Here is a 21,801-nt window from a genome sequence, read left to right as displayed (position 1 = left end):
TTTACATACAATGTATATATCCATCTATCTATCTATCTTTTTTCAATATACATGTTATCAAGCTATGAGCTGTGATGGATATGGCTATTGGAAGTCACATGAATCACTTTCTAATCAAATAACTTATTTATTGTCTTCATTGAATCAGTTTTATTTTCTATAATTGAGTTGTTGGTAAATTCGTGTCCTCAACCGAAAGACTGTTCTCAAATTTGAAAACATGAAACAAGGCACCCCAAACTTAGACCCCGCTTCTACATATACAAGAAGATTCCTTTTGTGCCATACAAAACTTCCTATCTCAAAATATATCCCTTAACTTTTTTTTTAAAAAGCTCTTCAGTTTAAAAACAAACTGATGCGCAGTGGGCTTATAAGAACTTTACCGCGAACGTTTACAGATATCAGATTTCAAAACTGAGCCATCTGAGATTGAGTAATCTTAGGCGCCGATACCAATTAAAACAGTTTATGCTTGAAAGAACAACATTAGTCAGTTTTACTAAATATGAAGAACATATTTACTTTCGAGGTTTAGTTTCTGAAGCTGAAAAACTGAGCTGAGGACATGTTTGATGACAGTCTCTTAAAAATATATTCTTGATTAGATAAGGGGTCATTCATTATTAGATATGCATTTTGGAGGGGGGAGGTTTTAAAAATCTATTCGTGTGCTTATATAGGGGAGGGAGGGGGACTTAAGCCCTTTCTTACATAAGATTTTATGAGTTGAAATTTAATATTAGAAGTAATGTATGTACATCGCGAACTATAACTCTGTGCTAAAGAAAAACAAGTGAAAACAAACAATTGACTGAGTTAATTGTTGAAATACCATATATAGACAGTGTTGATTACTCTATCACATTACACAACAACAACAACAATAGGCGCTACAGCCCGACATGGGCCTTGGCCTCCTCCACAATGCGCCTCCAGACGTATCGATCCTGGGTCTTGGTTCCCCATCCAGTGACTCGCATTATCCTCAAATCATCCAGCACCTGGTCCATCCATCTTAGCCTTGGTCTTCCTCTCTTCCTGGTAGCATAGATCTTGGCGTTAAGTATCTTCTTCGGCATCCTGGCGTCTTCCATTCTCTGGACGTGCCCAAACCAACGGAGTCTTTGGGATTTGATAAACTTAACAATGTCTTCACCGTCCAGGTTTTCTTATATCTCCCTGTTGTTCCGGATACGCCATTCTGTCTCATTGATTTGTATCGCTCCATAGATTCTTCTGATTATTTTCCGTTCGAACCTTCTTATCTTCTCCTGATCTTCTACCGTGAGTGTCCAGTTTTCACTCCCATAGGTTATTAGTAAGGCATAGGCTTGCTTTTAAAGAGCTTCGCAATTGCAAAGTATGCTCGAATGCCTCTCTGGAGTCTTTCTTTAATCGCTGTGCTAGTTTTCCCTTCGTCCCTAAACTTAGTATCAGCAAAACAAGATTGAATCTTACATAAGAAGGGGTATTGGGACATGCTTACTAAATTTAGGAATGACCCTTAAGTTGCTAAAAAGTAAACTGACTATAATTAATATTTCCATCTAAAATCAATACTTTGCTACACCCCAATTTTATGGGAATTTTTAATAATTTAGCTTTCCTTGCTTTTAATTCCAGAGCTTGATGAAAAATCAATACAAATCGAAACGTCGCTCACAATACTTTTTCAGAGTTCTAATTTTATTTCAATCATTATTTAATTTTTTCAAGTGTTCTCACGCATAGCATATTTTTTACTTCGAATTTCATGATGAAATTAATAACTTTCGATCAGAAATTTGAAAAAAGAAATGGAAATAAATGATAAAAATTTCAAATAAACGTGCTTGAATTGATATTCTTGATTATTTTATACCATCGTATTCTTAGTATAAAGGATAGTGAAGATTCAGCAATATTCACACAGATTCTTACAATCAACTATACAACAATTAAATTAGCAACAATATAAAATATAATAAATTATAACAATATGAGATTTTTAATTGTAACAATATTTGTAGTATCATTAAGTTTAGTAGTAGTTTTGGGTGATAAACAATATCCAACAAAATATGATGGTTTGGATGTTGATAAAATTTTATCAAATGATCGTATTTTAACCAGTTATATTAAGTGTATTATGGGTGAAGGATCATGCACAACGGAAGGACGTGAACTTAAAAGTGAGTGACTTTTTTAATATTATTTTTAAATCCTATAAATTTTAAATCAGTTGAAAAATCAATAGTAAAACTTTTTTTTTCTTCAAATTTTTAACAATCAAACTCGAGTGATGTTTAAAAGCTTTTTTTTCTAAGGAAAAATTTGAAAAACTATAAAGAAATTTATAGCAAGTGGCAATCGTTTTTTTATCGTATAAGTGATTTTCTCTTAGTCTTTGCTCATCACTACTTCAAAAACTTTACTCTCAATTTTCGTTTATAAATTCGAAACAGAAGTCTGAAATATGATCATACATTCACTTTTTAAGGAACTCCCTAAGAAGATGATTTTCAATTATTGTTTGCCTAAAATTTAAATAGAATTCGATGATGACGTGTACAATTTGAATTTCTTGAATTGTCTATTCTAATTTATAAGTATATAGAAACAATTTAACTGTTAGAATAATTATATTAATTCAAAAAATCAATAAAATGAGAACTAGCTTGACCGTGAGAAATTCCGTAGTGCGGTACCTGTGGCTAAAAACAGGCCAGAGAAAAAAGATAATATCAACTAAGAAATTTACTTTATTTTTATTTGTAGGCAATTTTATTACAGATATGACATACAAATTACATAATGAACAAAATTAAATGTTAATATTATTTCTCTATTTCTTCTGTTTTTTTCCTAAGCGGGACATTTTTAAAGGAAATAAGGAAGATATCTAAATAATATATAAGAATAAACTGGAATTAGATATGCCTATTAAGATCAGTTCAAATCACATTTTACAGCCATTTTTATCAAAAGGAGCATACGTAAATATCTTTACCGGTTTACTTATAGTATTATTTTCACATGTACTATGAAAACATTTATTATTTTTAAATTAAAGGTCAAAATCAATGTTACAGTTTTACAAGCAACCATAATTCTAAAAAATTGGTTTGTAAACGTCATCAAATTTGAAAATTATAAAAGTCGGCAAAAATTTTACTTCTCTTTTAAATATTTTGTAAAACATTCAATTTTTAATAATGTTTTGCTTAATATTGAAACACAGACCATTTAATTCTTTCGATTTTTAATCTTGAAAATCATTCTTCTGGCCTCCTTCATCTCTATCTTAAAGTCACTATTCTATTAAGTCATGAAAAAAGATTCAGGCAAACTTTTCAGAATATCCAAACATTATATGTTAGGCAATTAATTCGACCTACTTTTTTAAGATTGCCTAACAAAAATAATATTAAAAAATAATTCACTTTATACAGGAGCATTTTTTCCTGAACTTATAGAAATATCGAATTTTATCAAGTTAATAACGAATTACTATGGTATCGTATATCGTTACTTAAAGAAGATATTTTAATCGATGCTAATGAACTTAAATGACATATAACTTTCACTTAATGGACAAATATTATCATATTTAGTAATAAACAAGAAAGTAAACGTGATTCAAACTCACGTATTGAGGGTTCCGTAAAACTATTCCATTTCAAAAATAAATGCAATGCTTGGTAATATTTTGATCTTTTGTTAACTTAGGACCAAAATTTTTCCGGAATCAAAAATGTTAGAATCAAAAGTCTAAGATTCGATTCGGAAAAAATACGTTTTGAAATATAGCCTCACCATACTGCTCTTTATTTACAATTTTGGTACCGAACCCTAAAAAAATCATGTGACAACCAAGTATAACTCTTATTATGATTATGTAACCCTACCTTTTTCTGATAAAAATGATAACAACTTTCTCTGCATACTAATTTATACTTTCATTTCAACTCATATATTAAATGCTCACATAGAGAGGAAAAGTTTACAGAAAGTTGTTTCGCATGCTTTTATGGGGAACGTTGTCAACATCGTTGTTTACAATCTATCCCGATATTTTATTTGAGATATTCTTATTAAAAATAGCAATAATGTCTATTCCAAATCCATGTCTTGTAAATAATTATACGAAATTTTCTTAATTTTTATTCATTATCAGTGAAGTTGCCTGTAAGGTATACTTGTAATAGCGGAGGTAAATACGATCAGAATTTACTTCTTGCAAAACAGTGTATCAACTGTATTAATACTCTTAGAATAATATAGAACAAAAATTTGCTAAAATTCCCTGCAGCAAAAACATCAAATTCCCAACTATGCTATAATTTCCTCCCCTCCATCCACATCATGAGTTGCAAAATTGTAAATTTAAATAGTTTAAAGGATTAAAAGCTCTCAAGGTGGCCAAATAAGATTATGTTATCCTAATCAATTTTTATTTTTTCTACAGAAATCTTACCCGATGCACTACAAACAGGATGTTCAAAATGTAACGATAAACAAAAAATTACCGCACAAAAAGTCATTGAACATTTATCAACAAAACGTTCAGATGATTGGAAAAAACTAACAAATAAATTCGATCCAAAAGGTGAATATCAAAAGAAATTCGAACAAATGGCACAAGAAGAAAAAGCTAAAGAAACCTTAGCAGAAGCTGAAGCATCATCATAGATTTCATTATTCGCTCATATTCATTTTGCTGCGCCAACCAATTGTAAATTATTTCAAAAAAGCTTTATTTTGTGCTTAAATTAATTGAAAAAAATTTTTGATTTTGAAGTTATCCCACCACATTGAAATAATTTTGTAAAATGTGTTATTAATTATTATTTTTTTAAATTTGTTGAATTTGTTAAATATTTTTTGTTTGAAAAAAAAAAATGATCTTTGTTTTTTTTTATATTTTTTAAATTTAGTGTTTTTATACTAATTTTTGAATATTTATGTAAATAAAATGCGTTAAAAATTCATCTAGATTTTTTTAAATGAAAATCCTGATACATTAGAAAATTTTTTATAGGTAAACTGGAGATATGCGTTAATAATTGGGCGTAGTTTCTCCGTATCTTCGGAATATTTTCTTCAGCCAATACCTCCAAAGCTTACCGTTTAACCGCAAAATAGATCTCATGGGGATTATTTAGATATTTTAGGATCCAAAAAGTATACAAACCCTACCTCATTTGACAATAAAGGTAAGTATTTTTGCTGATTTCTGCAGAATCGCCCTAAAATAAAAGCTTTTCGTACAGGTTGTAGAGTGTATTTCAAAAACTAATTCAGCCAATCGTTAAATAAACATGAATATCTGGATGACCGAGCTTCGCTCGGTTATTCGCCAATAGATGTCAGCAAGAGTCATATTTTTCACTTTAGACTACTCAAACGCCTCCTTTTTGTTATGTTATAATTTGCATTGTATTTCATTAACTACGTTATACACCAATAGATGTCTGATGAATTTTTCATGAAAAGACGGATAAAACGACATTTCTGATAAATGAAACCTAGCTAGATCGACTTATCGCCCCAAAAAACCCCTACATACTCATTTTCATGAAAATCGTTGGAGCCATTTCCAAGATCGTTGATATATGCATAACCAGTACCTACTCTTTTCATAAAAACCTACCCGAATTTAGATAAAAAACATTTTCTAAGATTACTTTGATCTAAAAAATACAAAAATCGAGTCCTAGTCTAAATGGTCAGACAAGTAGAGTTCTGAGATATCGACTAAAATCCAAAAATAAATGTGATATTTCGGAGTAATTTCTTAAATCGATAGTAGTTTCCAAATCCTGTCGTTCAATGGAAAATTCAACCAAAATTTCATGTCCATGGGTAATAGAACCAACAAATTATAAAAATCTGGCTCATTTGACGATTCGACTAGCAATTTACAAAATATCTCCAGAATCACTCCAACGGCGATATTTAACTGCTCATTGAATCGTTACATGAGCCAATTTTTTGTATTTTTTGGAATACAATATTTTCAAATACCTAAAAGTTTAATCTAATTCCGAAGAAAAAATATTAGAAGAAATTTCATGAATTTCAGAATAATAGATTTCATCTCCGCTTTCATCGAAAACTATCAAATTTATTAAAATATAAATTATTACGTACAAAATTCTTCGATAGGTACTTAAAAACTATAATAACAAAACTTAATAAATAATTTAACAAAAATTTCTACAGTATTTTTATCCCCTTTCAGGCTTTCGAACTTCCATATTTCTTCTTCTTACCATATTTTAATAATAATTTATGCCATGCTTCAGGATATTGAGTTTGAATAAATCGTATTAACCGTCGAACCATTGCCACTTGCTGTGGTGTACATTTTTCACAGCTTCGTCCAATTACATCCGGTAAATATTCTGAAAGTGACAATAAAAATTAATAAAAATATACAAACAAACACCGAAAACTAGAAGAGTAACAAATCATTATTTTTTTTTTAATTAGCAACGTAGGTCCTTGAATATTTAACGAATTCTTTGTATTGATGCTAAGAACAAAATTTTAGTAAAAGCTGTTCATGAAATCACCAAAATGGTCCATTTCTGGTTGTCTGTCTGTCCGTTCGTCCGCCTGTGAACACGAAAAGAGATATCAAGCTGAAATTTTTATAGAGTGCTCAAGGCGTAAAAAGTTGATTTCGTAAATGAGCAACATAGGCAAGAACCCATCTTGTAAACCGTTTGAAGTAAAACAAAAGTATAAACGTTAATGTTCTATATAAAAAAAATGAACAACTTTTGTTTGAAACTTTTTTTCGTAAACACCACGTGAAGGCGCAAATTAGGACAAAACGTTGGTGATGACTGCGAATGAGATAGACACACGAATTGTTGTACACACACATTAACAGTGTTATACTAAAGTGAGCCATCATGGCACGTATGTTATATTATTCTATGAATAGGAATTGATTACATTACGGTTCCGAGAATGATTTATTGCAAAAAAATTGTTAAATAAATAAGAAATACAAAAATTTTTAAATAAATATTAAATAAAAATATATAAAAAAGTAGAAAATAGTAAACGAAAAAAAATCAATATCACAGTTTCTGATTTTTTTTTACTGGAACTTTCAAACAAATATTACCTTGACATGCTTGCTGTTTACGGAGAGCAAAAGCCGAATACAAGGTAAATGAGTAAAATCTTGAAAACTTTATAGTTTTTGAGGTATAGATTGCGTCTCTTAATTAAAAAAAAAAAAAAAAAAAGAAAAAAAAAAGTCGTTTTCGAAAATCGATATTATACAGACCGCCAGTTAGCTACTACTGTAGCGATTGATAATGAGTTCCTTTATTTTCTGATAGAGTTTGTTTTACTATTATGTTAAAAAATAAATCAATCGAATTTTATAAATTCGAATTTTTAACCAATGAAAAGTATGTTCACAGCATTGACTTTATAATTTTATATAGACTAAACATCGCCTATCTTTCCGTACAATGAGAAGCGTGCCAACAACTGAGGTAATTGTTTAGGTTAGCTAGGGATATTTTTAAAAACAAATAAAATGTCAAATTTTCATATCACAAAATGTTTTACATAAAACATCGTGATTTCACTTTTTTCGCTTTTTGACTAAAAAAAAATACTTATCACGTATCACTTTACATTTTTTCTTACGAATCTACAATGGTTGACCTAAGCAATGACCTCAGATGTTGGCACGCTTAAAATCGTTTGACACTCAGTCTATATAACTCTAACGTCAATGGTTCACAGTAAATTAAAATCGTATTTACCTCGTATTTCCAATCCAAATTTATCGCATGGTCCTTGATCCAATGCACAATTTAATTGTTGCTCAATATATTTATTGGGACTAGCCACAGCAGAACTATTATTTAATAACACTATTGTCATACTAATAACTAATATTGTTTCCAAATACATATTCATTGTTTGAAGTAAAAAAATTTACAAAAATAAAAAAACTTTAAAATATTACGTTTTAAAAAGTGAAATGATTATTTTAAACCTTATAAATCAGATTTTGTGGTAACAATTTCTTTTATATTTATACAAAATTTTTATCATATAAAGCAATAAATATCTGGGTATAAATGACATTTTTTTTCTTCAATTTTTTTTTTTTTAGTGTTCCGTTTCTCTATTTCAAATAAATGTATGTGGAGTAATTCAGTAATATTTTAAGATAATAATAAAATATCCGGTAAAAGCAGTTTTTAAATCAACTGTTTGTTACAATTCAATCAATATAATCAATATTGTTCTTGTGTAATCGCGAATATATTACAGTTGACCCGATAGGATGTCGATTTTTTTTATCCGGGTTGATTTTACCAGAAGGGGGAATTCACTATAAAAGCAACTAGGTGTATTTAAAAATCACACAAAGAATTATAGAAAATTTAAAATAAAAAAATTTTGTTTCTATAAAAAACTTTATTGTTTTGACTGATTTGTAAACCCATTTTGAAAAATGTTTACTTTTGCCACAAAAATCACTGTGCCGATAACAAGTCTTGTATAAAATGGTAAGCATCTTGCACCATATTAGAATACGGATCCTGGAACTACATCGTTGAATACTCGCAACGAAAATTCGTTGTAGATCCCAAAAATTAATTGTTTCACATTTTTCTTCGTGGCAGTGCTACGAAAAACTCAATATACCCCTATTGCCTTATTGATAAATAAGCCGCCCTAATTGGGAAAGTCCTTTAACCATTGAACAACCGGCGCCTTTAAATTAAACGATCTGAGGCTTAAATTGCATTCGGGTTTAGGAAAAAATAGACCAAAAAAAATTTCTGTAATAGTGTCCCATTTTTGAACGCAAGAGCTAAAACTTCAGAGCCCAACCAACTCCTCTATAGTCGACAAATTCAACCCAACCCACTCGTAATTTTAACAATATTCCGCATTCAGCAAGCGTTAAATAAATAGGTGAATATTGAATAACCATAGTAGCTTACAACAACACTGTTCAAATGTATCAAACTGTCTGAAAAGTAGCCTATTGTGGGTTCGTCAATCCATAGACCACTGATGTTTTTTTTTTTAAATTTAAGCCTAAGATGACTGCCCTATTAACTGTCATTAGCCATTTTCGCAATTGTTACTCGTTTCTGCAGTCGTTCTTCCAATTTAGATTATGAAAAAGCAATGCCATATTTCATTAAGTTTTTTCCCTGTAAAAAAACTAAGCCCCTATTTCACTCAGAGTGAAATAAAATAAGACACGACAAGGCATTTGAAGGGCTATTACCTATACATTTTTAGTCGTTGGGCAAAGAATAACTGTTTTTAACACAGCCAAAACGTACTAAATGTCATGTACTAATGTTAAAAATTTTCAGTTATCAAAATAAGATCGCCGAGGTAATATATCAGAATTACTTCTTAACGTACCATTGTAAATATTGGCAGATTCATACTTAACCACAGCTACTGTTTCTAATTTCGCTTTCTATGTTGATAAAATAATAATACTCAATTAAATGTCATTAAATATTTTTTTAAATAGTAAAAAATTATTCCCAAATTAACTTTTTTCTCTACAAAAATTATTTATTTAAATTACTTTATTGGATGTAACAGTCAAATTTTCCATGCAGCGGAATTCACCAATACTGTTTTACATACTAACTATAGCTCGTGGGTAAAAACAGGCTAGAGAAGTAATATTATCAAAAGTAATTTACTTTCTTTTTATTTATGGGCAATTTTATTACAGATATGATATACAAATTACATATTGAACAAAATTAAATTCATGTTGCTCATTTACAAACTCAAATTCAATTTTTACGTCCTGAGCACGCAATAAAAATTTATGCTTGATAATTTCTTTTTGTTTTTGAGTTATCGTGATGTCAGACGAACAGGCGAACAGACAGACAAACGGATGGACAATGGACTGATTAGGTGATTTTATGAACAGCAATACCAAAATTTTGTTCGTAGCATCAATATTTTTAGGCCTTGCAAACTTGGGACTAAACTCAATATATCTTGATATATTTCATATATATTTCATATACATAGTATAAATATAAAAAGTGTACACATGTGTATTCTGTTACACACTGTAATAATTAAGATATTAACATGCAAATGAAATAAATATCTCTTAAAAGATATTTCTAAATATAATTTACGATATAAAATTTATTATTTTCTTTGCTACTCTTGAATTGTTTTATGAGAGCATCAAATTCTGTTTGGGTAATTTATTTTAAACTTTATTGTAATTATTATTGTGACGTATTTATTACGTATGAGAGATTTTATTTACTTCCTTAATTTTTAACTGAGACCTTTTACCTTAATGAAGGTAATTAACCAAAATAATGTATGTTTATATTGTTTTTGAAAATCAAGGTTTTGAAATAACAAAAAATACATCCTAAACTTATATCCTAAAAATTACGTAACCGGATCCTTAAAACTGGATAATTTGAGAATGGGAGAAACAAATTTTTTTTAGATATTAATGTCATTACGAAATACAAAAACCCGATGTTTTTATTAGAAATAAACCAAATTGGATCCAATATTTGAGTTTAAGGAAATAATACCCAAGTTTCTTTATTTTACTCCACTATGTTTAAATATTTTACTGTACCTACCCCATTGAAAAAATCGAGAAAAACGCAAAAACAAATTTTGTTTTGGAATTCGATATAACTCGGTGGATGGAGTAATTTTTATCCAAAACGTATAAAAATCAGGTTAATTTAATGATTGGATCCAGTCATCAAATGCACCCGATTTTTGTACTTTTTGGGTCAAATTTACCTTGTATATTGAGTTTTATCGAAATTGAAGATAAAAAAGATCTCTCGATTTTTTGCAATTTTTTTAAGAGGTACCCCCTTGAAAAAATCGAGAAAAAGGCAAAAAAAATTTTTGTTTGGGAATTTTTGATAGAAAGTTACAATGTCAGCTAGTATCATGGGCAAAACTTCATTTTCAAAAAAGTTAAAATTCATAAAATTGTGCACAAAAGGGAGGATAAGTGAGGGCTATAACGTGAGGGCCCAGCAAAACTATCGGGTATCTGCTAATCGATACGTAAAATTCAACAAAATTTAGGAAAACCCAATAAAACATAATAACCCAAATTTATTAGAAAAGAATTCTTGGTAGGTACAAGAAAAATTACTAAAATTTATATGTATGGTAGAGAAAAATCAATTTTTGTAGATTTTGGTGACGTCACCAAGTACAAAATATCGCTGTTTTTCTTACCTAGAATTAAACAATAAATTTTGAAAATTAAGATTGGATAAAGTTTACTTGTGATAGATCAAATCCCATTTTTTCAGTGCTTATTATATTCGGGACAAAGTGTCAAATGCAAAGACACGTGTATATACCTACGGGTTGCTCTTATTATAAATTAATCGAAAGCATTTAAACTTTTCTCAAATTAAATAATTAATTTTCCACCCTCACACATTAATATATATCTGAAGGTCAAAATCCAGAAAAATCAATATATCAAAAATAAAAATTAATACAAAATTTATAACAATTAATCATAATGATGGCATAATGACAATATTTAATAAAATTTCATGAAACATGGTACGACTGATGACGTAATTTTATCGATCCGTATTTTAACACGCGGGTATATTAACGCTTAGTACCTGTGATTCGTTGTTATGAAAATTCTAAACAAAACATTTCGATCGAATTTCCATTTCAGTTTCTTATAGTTCTACATAGAATTAGTAATAGATAGTTTTATATGCATTTGAGTAATATACTTACTTTTTATATTTTATTATATTGACTGAGGCCATCCACTGCCTGCCGCCATATTTAAAAACAAACAAAGGAAATAGTTAATTTTTGTATACGGTTTGTTGATTATTGCATTATTGTTCAATTTCTCATTCTTGACTCATAAGTTTAAAATATTTTTATTTTTATTTAACTCTTTAATAAAACACAGTCGACAAGCAGATAAAAAAGTGTTCTTAATTAGATAATATTGGAGTTAGCAATTACCACGCTTGTTGAGTTTTTTTTTTTTTTTTAAATAATAAAGTGAACCAATTTTTTGTGTTTGGGTGTTGAAAAAATTGTTTATTGTTGGAAAAAATATAGTAAATTGTTTATGAAAAATGGCGGCTGCTATATCACCAAATATTGGATTTGGCGTAAGTTTTTGTGATTTATATTTGAAAAATTTTCTTTTTTTTTTTTTTTTAATTAAGGAAATAAAATGACCTCGTTTAATACCTTGAGTTTTCGGACGAGGTCAAAAAAATAATTTTGGTAATATTATAAAACAGTTTTTTATTGGTTTCGTTAATTATATTTTCGAATTAAATCGAAATTATCGCTTATTGATTTTATAATTACTGTTTGGAAGTATCAATTATTTAATCTCTGAAGTTGAAATCCTTCATAATCAATCTCAGAATTTTAATTAAAGCCACCTATCATTGGAAATTACGATCGGTTATTACCAGAATGAATTTTTAGAATTTATCGTCATTTTTGATCAAATTCAATTTTGATCGTCAATTTTGTTGATAGAATTTTTCGTCAGTCGAAAAATCAGATCAAACACATTGTAATTTTCATTCCGAGACTCCATGTGAATTCAGTCTCCGTCTAAAAACATTTATCGTGCTTCAATAGAAATTAAAAGTTTCTTAACTGAATTGTCTCATTTGCTAGACAGTGAGTTTTAGAGGAAATAATTTTTTTTTCGCAATTATTAACAATATTTTACTTTTAAAAACATGCAATAATTAACACTTGAATTCATAAATATAAATACAATTAATTAACCAGAAATTACTTTCAAATGTTAATGTCAATTTCGTGATAAGAAAGTATTCTTTTGGGCCTGCAAATCGAAAAAAATATATAACGATCTTTACGTTTTGAGATTCTGTTAGATTTTAAAACTTATCACAAAATTGTGAATTTTTCAGTTAATATGCGTAACTAGAAAATAACAGATCTTCAAGGGTCATAACTACCAAGGCCTGATTTTTATGAAGCTAATTTTCAAGGCAATAAATTTTTAGATTTAGTACACGCAAAATTACATTTTACACTTTTTATCCTAATTTCTTAAAGAAATAAAGGTAGAATTTTCAAAGAAATGTAATTAATTTTTATTACCTATTAAATCGAATTTACAAAAATAAAATATTTGCATAAACCGAATTAAATCATGATCTCAATTTTTTTACCCACCACGCGTGATTTATATTTACATTACGACTTCTATGGACTATGTAATGAGAACATTGAAATAATCCGTCAACTAATGAATTCTGCAAATGTAAATAACAGATAAATCAACTTGATAATACAACCGAATAAAACTATTATAATTATCGGATAATATTTTAAAGTATTATAAATAATTTTAGTTTTACCTAAAATTAGCTTACGCTTTTATCTAATCAAAATATCTTCAATGTTATTATTATTAAAACTAATAAACAAATAATGTTTCGATTAATAGACAAAGAACAATTGTTTTAATAAATTTTATCTTGCTTGCGTGAGTGCTTTTAATGAAAACCGTCATAAAACTAAATTAAAAATTGCTCTAAATATTTTTACTAATGTAATGGAAATGAATGGAAGTTAAATGTCAGTCCAGTTAAACGTATAACGTGATCTTTATAAAAATTAACTTCCTGAAATATTAAATTTATGAAATCCAGACTAATATAGTTATAATCCAAAGTCAGTTTATTATTAACGTTAAAGATCACAGAAAACTATTTTTCCCAAAAATATCGTTTTGGCTAAGAAGGTCAAAATAAGTGGTAGGTATGACCCTATAAAGAAAGAGTAATATCTTCCAAATTACATAAATTATTAAATTATATCACTACAAAATTCTTGCTACAAAAGTAAAATTGTATTGATATAAATAAATTCTAGCAACATTTATTTTTAGCGGCATTGCTACTGAATACTAATATTTCATTTCATATCATCACTAACTTAAAAATTTCAAGTTTTGTATTTACATTTTAAGTTCTCTTTTCTTTTGTTCGATTTGAAATCCTCAAGGGATTGAACTCTCATAATGTCCTTCCATTTACCAAAATTTCATACTGAATGCTTTATTGTTTCACAAGCTATTTGCATTCCAAAAATCTAACAACAAGAATCCACAAATAACATTTTGGACATCTCAAAACGTAAAGTATTTTTTATTCCTATTTTGCGAAATAAAAATAAAATATTTTCTATCAGTAATTTGATGGATAATTTTCTCATACTCAATAGTAAATATTATTTACAATAAAAGTAACTTAATTCTTCAGTAAAGATAATGATAATTGCCATCGAGAAAATTCATTTTACAAGCATGAACCGAAATCGGCTTGTAATTTTCGAAGCACTCATAAACTCATAGTCACTACATAAACTAGTGTATAACTCATAATATATTCCATAGGTATTACTCATTACAAAAATCACGTTTTGTAATTCAACAAACAAAACGAGCATAATTAGTATTTTTTTATCTCAAATTACTGGACTAAATCAATCAATCAATAATTTCTTAAAAATATTCCACTCACTTTACATAAATTGATAAGAAATCAATTTTTTTCGAAAACTTCTGAAACTACTTGTGAGTTTTAAGGTAGTTTTGCCCTTTATATTCATTAAAACATGCTCATGTATTATTTATGACAACAGTCATGTTAATGTACATAATACTTAGACATAGTGCGCATATGTATACTCAATACACACACACAGCTCAAAATTTATAATTTTTTTTATCTTTTGAACAAATTTGTAAAAAAAATTACATTTCTTAATTTTTAATACGCGAAACTCATTTTTCACACTTTATTTCCCACCGCGTTGTATGTTAATTATGTGCACTTTCATCATAAATAGCTCTGTTCGAAATCCATTGAAAACTTTCTTTCCCTTTTTTTGTCAAATCAAATATACCTACTTGGATTAACACTGTAACTACCTTAAAACTGAATTAGGTATTATACGATAGTAATACGCATTAGATTTCGTATCTTATCAATGCAATTTTAACTAAAATTTTAGTGATTATTGTTTACTTTCAAAAACGTATTTTAATAAACATTCAAAACTGCATGAAATGGCAATAATCATGGTAGGATTTTTAAGCATAATGTACTTTTTGAATAATACTAAAAATTTTTATTTGTTTTTTACAGAAAACCTTAGACGCAAATCGTTATGCAACGAAAAAAACAATTGCCCAAGGAATGCTTGATATAGCATTATTAACAGCAAATGCATCACAATTAAAATATATTTTACAAGTTGGTGAAAAACATCAATTTTATACGCTAATGTTAACATTAATTATTGTTTCAATTGTTTTACAAGTAAGTATATGTTTTTGGTTTTTTAAATTTTCGTTAAAATATCTATTGTTTTAGATATTTTCAATTCTTTCGATACAAAATATATTTAGTCATTAGTGAAAAGATCTAGGCAAACATTATTACAAACTATTTAAAAGTTATAGGCAAACGTTATTATGTACCTGTAATATAACTAGTATTAAGGATGTATGAGCATGACAACAATGTTTGATTTAAAGACTCAAAATTTTTTTAAATGTATGACTTTTACTCAAAGAATACGTTGCCCTTATGGAAAAACAAGAATAAAATTTTTCGAAATCTGCCTTGGTTTTTGAAATATCAAAAGCTGAATAATATTTCATTATTTTGAAAATTACGCAAGATATCGAAAATTTTATTCTTACTTTTCGTCTTATATCGTCAAATTATAACATAATTCACTACCAACATTGAATATATATATTTTTTTATTTGTTTACTTGAAATTACTTGACCATATACGGTCATACATCCTTAAAAGAGATAGATTATATCAAAAAATACAGACAAGTATTTTTTCAAAATCCTTCTTGGCTTTTTCAAAGTCAAAGAGTCTTTTCATATTCATTCATAACTGTTAATAATTAGAAGAAAACTTTAAATTAAAGAAATTCTTCCTTAACATTTTCGAAAAATTGAACTTAAATTAGTTTTAAAAATGACTCTGAAGATAAAAGCCAAATAAAGCTACCATAGGATGCCCATCTTCGAACAGGGCAAATACTCGAATCACTTTTTTGAGAAACCTCTTCATTAGAATTAAATATAGGCAAATGTTATTACAAATCTGTAATGATATTGGAGTAAACTTATTCAAGATGTAATGTTTCTTAAATTAAAATATCTTTTATCAGATTTATCGTCTAAATCGATTATTTTTTCTTGCTTAATCTTCAGGTCGTTGTGGGTTTATTAAGTTTAAGTTTAAATTTAATGTATGATTGTAAGCTGCATCTAGTTGAATATCATTATACGGCTAACTACATAAACTACGTTTCAACCGGTGCATCCTTTATTATAACTGCTTTAAATTTATTAATTTCAGTATTTGATCCAACTGTTGCATATTATGTTAATTTTGATCAAGAAATCGGAGAATAAATCACTTTCTTACACTATCTGAAATGGGCTCATTCATTAGGAATAGGAAATACTGAAATAATTGACCTCTCAGGCTGTTGTCTCGCTATGGGTATCAGAAATTTCTAAATTTCTTTTGTACTTATATACTAAGGATATTATAAAACAATTTGTATACAAATTTGAAGTCGATTAACCGTCTCTAACATAGAAAGCATAGGAGAGGTTGTGTTTTTTAATTCTAGAAAAAAAAAACTAGACTTAGTTAAGATATTTTCAAAAAACTAACTGAACATTGGTGTATTTGTTCTGGGAATAAAAAAATTAATGACTGTTTCATTCTTGAAATATAATAACTCAAAGTTAATCAATTTTATCGTTTAACAGAAGCGGCTATAGTTAGAGTATTGACAGATGAAGAGAGATATCTATTTTAACACAGACTTAATTATTAGAATACAAAATATTTATTACGAGAATATCTCCCGTTGTACATTAGAGTTAAAAATAACAATTATTTGACTACATTTATACTATTACCGTGCATATAGCCCAAAACATTTTTACAATATTGTACGGAGACAACACCCTTAAATTTTAAGAACCAACAACAATTTGAAACGATTTATGCCTAAATTTTTCCATTAGTCATTTAGAACAAAATTTAGCCATTTGAAGCAAAATTGCATTTCCTTGCTTCAGTCGCTTACTGATTACAACGACTAAAATTAGTTATATTTAAGCTAGAATAAAAATAATGCCTTCAAGTATTCATTTGTTTACGAAACTATACGCTTTAAATAGGACCCAGTGAATGAGCCCTTGAATTTGTGATTTATATTCTCAAAGCACAGATGTCTATCGTAATCTTAGACTGCTAAGTTAGTGTTTGCTTAGTCAAATTATCCTTGTACTCTTCCAAAAAAGTGATTAATTGCAAAAAGTAAAAAGCAATCATTGAATGTTAACAATTCAACCGAACATAATAGTCTAAGAGACGGTATAAGGTCGGACTTCACCCATCTGATAACCAGATGAGCCATATTTTTTATGAAATTTTATTGATTTTTAAACACTCACATAGTTTTTAAATTCAATCACTTTTTTCCATGAAAGGTTTTTTTGTAGGAAAGTCTATTTTCGCAATTAAATTATCTTTCTTCTGATACCAATTTCGATTGGTTAAACGATCAATGTAGCAATCTATATTGACTCACCTGTTCATATGTATGAACAGATCTACATCGATCTGATAACAAATTGAAATTGGGATCAGAATAAAGACAATTTAATTACGAAAGTAATGGTACAGGTTTGTCTACAAAAAACCGTTCATGGAAAAAATTGATTAACAATAGCCATGAACACTTTTCGGTAGAAAATCTCTGATAAGAATGTTTAAAAATTAATGTAATTTCATAAAAATATGTCTCATCTGGGTATCGGATTTCGACCTTATACCGTCTCTTGCTCTATACTATTCAAAATCGGGTTTTTTTTTTTGATTTCTGACTTCTCAAAAGTGGTATCTCGTTCCGATCTATAAGAATCTAACATTTAATAGAAAATACGAAAAAATAAAAATATTATGTTATTGTCCTTTTGAGTTTCTGCTAGCGATCTATGTTTAGTATAAACATCTGTGCTTTTTTTAATTAACAACATAGTTATAGAATTATTTAATGAATAAATAAATTTATTTAAATAATTAAAAGATTAGTCACATATAATTTATAATTTGTTGGTTGGTTGACAGATGATTGTTGGAATTCTATTTGTAATAATTGGTGGACTTAGTATCAATCGTCATGCTGAACAAATGACAGCTGTTATTTTAAATGATGTTATTGTTGTATTTATATTTATAATATCAATTGTTAATGTTATTATATCCGGTTTTGGTATTGAACATTCTAGTCAACCGCTAATTTTATTGAATGATCATACTATGGCGAGCAATGCCATTAAACCTTGAATTAATTATTGTACCTACTAATAATATGTCATTAATTACACCTTAAAATGAGTTAACAATGAAATTTTTATAAAATTCTTAAAAAATTAAATCATTTTATTGCATTCCACAGATGTCTATACTATACTTTAGATAATTAGCATAATCAAGACTCATGAAATAGGGTGGAAGAAATCTGGAAATTCCATATTCCAATCTAGAATTCATCCTCCTATAAATATTGTGTAATTTCAAATTAGAGGGCAAAGTTAATGGGATAATAGTGATTGAAAACCGAGAAAAAATGTTAGTGGAATTCGCGAACTACCCAACGAAAAATTTGCCTGTGCTATCAAAAAAATCGAATTTTTTAACTTTATGACGTCATCATAATCAAAAAAATTAATTTTGCTCTATCACATCCAAATTTTGTCCAATTTTGATAAACCAAGTATGTAATCCTACTAAATTTGGGTCATACTTTTCAAATTTGAGATCAAAATTAACTTAGCTCTAATAGGTTTCAAGAATGTGGAGCCCTGATCTCGGAATTAAGCACATAAATGATAGCTAGCGAAAAATTTACATCACAGCTGAAAAGAATGGCCCAAAATTAGTGGATTTAAAAAAAAAATTCAATCAGATCTGATCAAATTTGTCTGTGTTATCAAAAAAAATCGAATTTTTTAACTTTATGACTTCATGTAAATTAATGAATGAGCGCCTTTTACATGATTCTCTACTAACTTTTTGCTTTACGTATAAAACATACGTTTGTTTTGCGGATCTATTTCTCATAAGCGGGTGGCGTGTGCCTCCTTTGCCACGCCCTAGTTACGAACCTGTGACTAGAAATTTCATGAACTTCCATGCATGCCCTGCCTGAATGGGGGATGGACGCAGATACCCAGAATAGTAAGTCAGTCAGGAATGTTCAGTCCTGAGATCTACTTTACAACTCAACGGTTTCTTATTGAATTTTAACCGAATATATATATAAATTATATAGCTGGGATTAATGCAGTACAACTTTGTATGTCACATACCTTCCGTAAAATATTCCAATAACCAAGACGGGTTCCTCGTAGCTATTCCTTTGTTGGAGCCCTTGGGCTTATTTTTCAATGTGAAGGTCACATTTCATATTGGCTCATTTTTCAACATTACATGACCAAAGACCTGCAAAACAAACCAAATCATCTTGCTATCTCGAGATGTTCTCATTTCCTGCGGTAGAACTTTTAACAACTGGGTTGTTTTAACAGTTCTGATTTCATTACGTTAAAGTTTAACTATATAGTTTTTAGTGGCCGAAGGCACTTTAACTATCGTATAATAGAGACATTTATGATAAGCAATAATCCATAAAGTTGGATTTTTTTTTAAATATTTATTTAGGAGTATACAAAATAATTTAATAAAAGAAATAATGCTCAATGCCAACAAAAGTATTTTATTAGAATGAATAAATTATAAAAAAAAAAAAAAAAAGACAGCGAAGTATCTTTAAATTTAAGAAAATTAGTGTAAAATTTTGTAATACTCTACAGGTAACAGCTGGATTATTATCAGTCATCTTAGCTGTAATGAATTTACAAGGATCTGAACAACAACAATTAATCGCTGAAATATTAAATCATGTTGCACTTGGTTTTGTAACAATTGCATTATTTTGTGATATTATTAAAATGAATTTTGGTTTAGATCCAGCACTTGGAATTAATGAAACAATGCATAAATAATTTGTTGCCATTATTTATTTTTAATTTTCTATAAATTTTGTTTTATTTACTTTATATTTTTATCCAAACTTAGGTTATTATTTATTTTTTTCTTTTGCATTTATTTTATTCTTTTTAAAATTCTGAAAGCAATGACGTACGAGCCATCCAATGCGCAATAGCCTAATGCGCATGACATAAGACAAAAATTGACTGAATAAATCTTACTTTTGACAAGCTAACTTTTTACCGACGGAGAAGTTATTCAAATCATTTTAATCAATTAGACAGGGCAGAAACTATTTTTACAATTTTATTTTTTAAGTAATTTTATTTAAATATTATTTTAGTTGTTTTTAATTTTTTTAATTTTTATTTTATGTTTTTTTCTTTTTGTTTCTTTTGTTATAGATTTTGATTGCAATAATTGGTGTATTTCTGGGATCAGCGCTAAATATAAATAAAGAACACGAGCAAAATAAAGCAAATTGTGCAAATAATATTGCATTAAGTTTAACAGTTATAACAGTTGCTGTAAATGTTGTAATCAGTGGTTTTGATATTAAAGAAAGTCAGTATATCATGAATTCGGATACGTAATTTTAATTTAAGGTGAAAAATTTCAATTATCTTTTTCTAACAATGCCAGTATGAAACAATCAGAAAGAAAATGTACTATATTTGTTAATTCTTTCCCTATCTTAAAAAGTACTCTGTAATAAAGTATTTGTTTATTATTGCATTGTAATTAAAAATTATTTCAGCCCATCTGTCAATCTTAAGGGCGAGTACACTACATACGAGCATTAAAAATGACGTGGATTGATTTAAACGTACGTTTATAGTAATACATTATCTTCCTGTTAGAGCTGGCCACACTACCGCATGTCAATTACAAAATTTGTTAAAATCCTCGCCCGTCATTTATGACGCTCATGTATTCTCGGCCTAAATCAGTAAAATCTCAATCATTTCGCTAAAAATATCGATACGCTATAAATAATGTCAAAGACGCTGTCTATAAAATAGTACTAAAATAGAAAAGTGAGGATACCACTTCAAATAACATTGAACAAATTACATTGAAACATAAATTTCATTTCGTTAAAAAACGAAATTTTTGCATGTCAATAAATAAAGAAAAAATAAATTGTATACTGTGTAATAATGACTTTTGCTGAGTTTACAAAAATACCATGGTTTCTCTATATTTTACATGAATGTAAAATGGCTTTAAATAAAATAATATAGAATTAACTTATTAATAACTTGGACATTTCAATATTTATAACGGAATGATCTTTTACGAAATGAATGAGATGAATCTATAAACTTTATGCAAAGTTATTATGTTTATGTATTAAAAGTTGCCTATCAACAAAAACAAATGATTGATGATAATAATGTACTTAAAAATAGAAATAATGAAATTATAATTACATTTTGTGACTAAAATTATCACAAGTTGATCTAATTTAAAAAAATCAGTCAGTAAACCAATTGAAATTTATTGCTTTGTTAATTATTCTTGTCAAAAACTTTTATGAAAAATTAGTTCTTGTATTTTTAATATGTCAGTTAATTTCTTTGTTTTTATGTTAAGAATGGAATAATGATTTTAATGAAAACATTTAAAACACTTGTG

The 21,801-nt window shown here is 28.1% G+C and overlaps 3 protein-coding genes across 5 annotated transcripts; 2 read left to right on the top strand and 1 right to left on the bottom strand.

Annotated features, from left to right (window-relative positions):
• The first annotated feature begins 1,910 nt into the window (after positions 1 to 1,910).
• LOC123299264 (ejaculatory bulb-specific protein 3-like) lies at positions 1,911 to 4,789 on the top strand. Its single transcript, XM_044881600.1, has 2 exons — positions 1,911 to 2,174; positions 4,451 to 4,789. Exons 1-2 carry the CDS (start codon positions 1,982 to 1,984, stop codon positions 4,672 to 4,674), a joined length of 417 nt encoding a protein of 138 aa, XP_044737535.1. The 5' UTR covers positions 1,911 to 1,981; the 3' UTR covers positions 4,675 to 4,789.
• Positions 4,790 to 6,222: 1,433 nt separating this feature from the next.
• LOC123298387 (allergen Tha p 1-like) lies at positions 6,223 to 7,935 on the bottom strand. The gene is made up of 2 exons (XM_044880374.1): positions 7,779 to 7,935; positions 6,223 to 6,389 (listed from the first exon to the last, which is right to left on the bottom strand). The coding sequence occupies exons 1-2, from the start codon at positions 7,933 to 7,935 to the stop codon at positions 6,223 to 6,225; spliced, it is 324 nt and encodes a 107-aa protein (XP_044736309.1).
• Positions 7,936 to 12,110: 4,175 nt separating this feature from the next.
• On the top strand, positions 12,111 to 21,423 carry LOC123299162 (ninjurin-2-like). Of its 3 annotated transcripts, XM_044881430.1 has the most exons (4): positions 12,111 to 12,173; positions 15,207 to 15,380; positions 20,568 to 20,794; positions 20,828 to 21,423. In XM_044881430.1, exons 1-3 carry the CDS (start codon positions 12,138 to 12,140, stop codon positions 20,754 to 20,756), a joined length of 399 nt encoding a protein of 132 aa, XP_044737365.1. In that variant the 5' UTR covers positions 12,111 to 12,137; the 3' UTR covers positions 20,757 to 20,794; positions 20,828 to 21,423. The 3 variants fall into 3 exon arrangements, with proteins under 3 accessions (XP_044737365.1, XP_044737364.1, XP_044737366.1); XM_044881429.1 differs by having other exon boundaries at positions 20,568 to 21,423; XM_044881431.1 differs by lacking the exon at positions 12,111 to 12,173 and adding an exon at positions 15,084 to 15,142 and having other exon boundaries at positions 20,568 to 21,423.
• Positions 21,424 to 21,801: the final 378 nt, after the last annotated feature.

The sequence above is a fragment of the Chrysoperla carnea genome, chromosome 4 (genome assembly GCF_905475395.1).
Source record: "Chrysoperla carnea chromosome 4, inChrCarn1.1, whole genome shotgun sequence".
In the NCBI taxonomy this organism is placed as follows: Eukaryota; Metazoa; Arthropoda; class Insecta; order Neuroptera; family Chrysopidae; genus Chrysoperla; species Chrysoperla carnea.
Note: the sequence above shows the minus strand (reverse complement) of the source record. Positions and strands in the feature narration are given on the sequence as shown.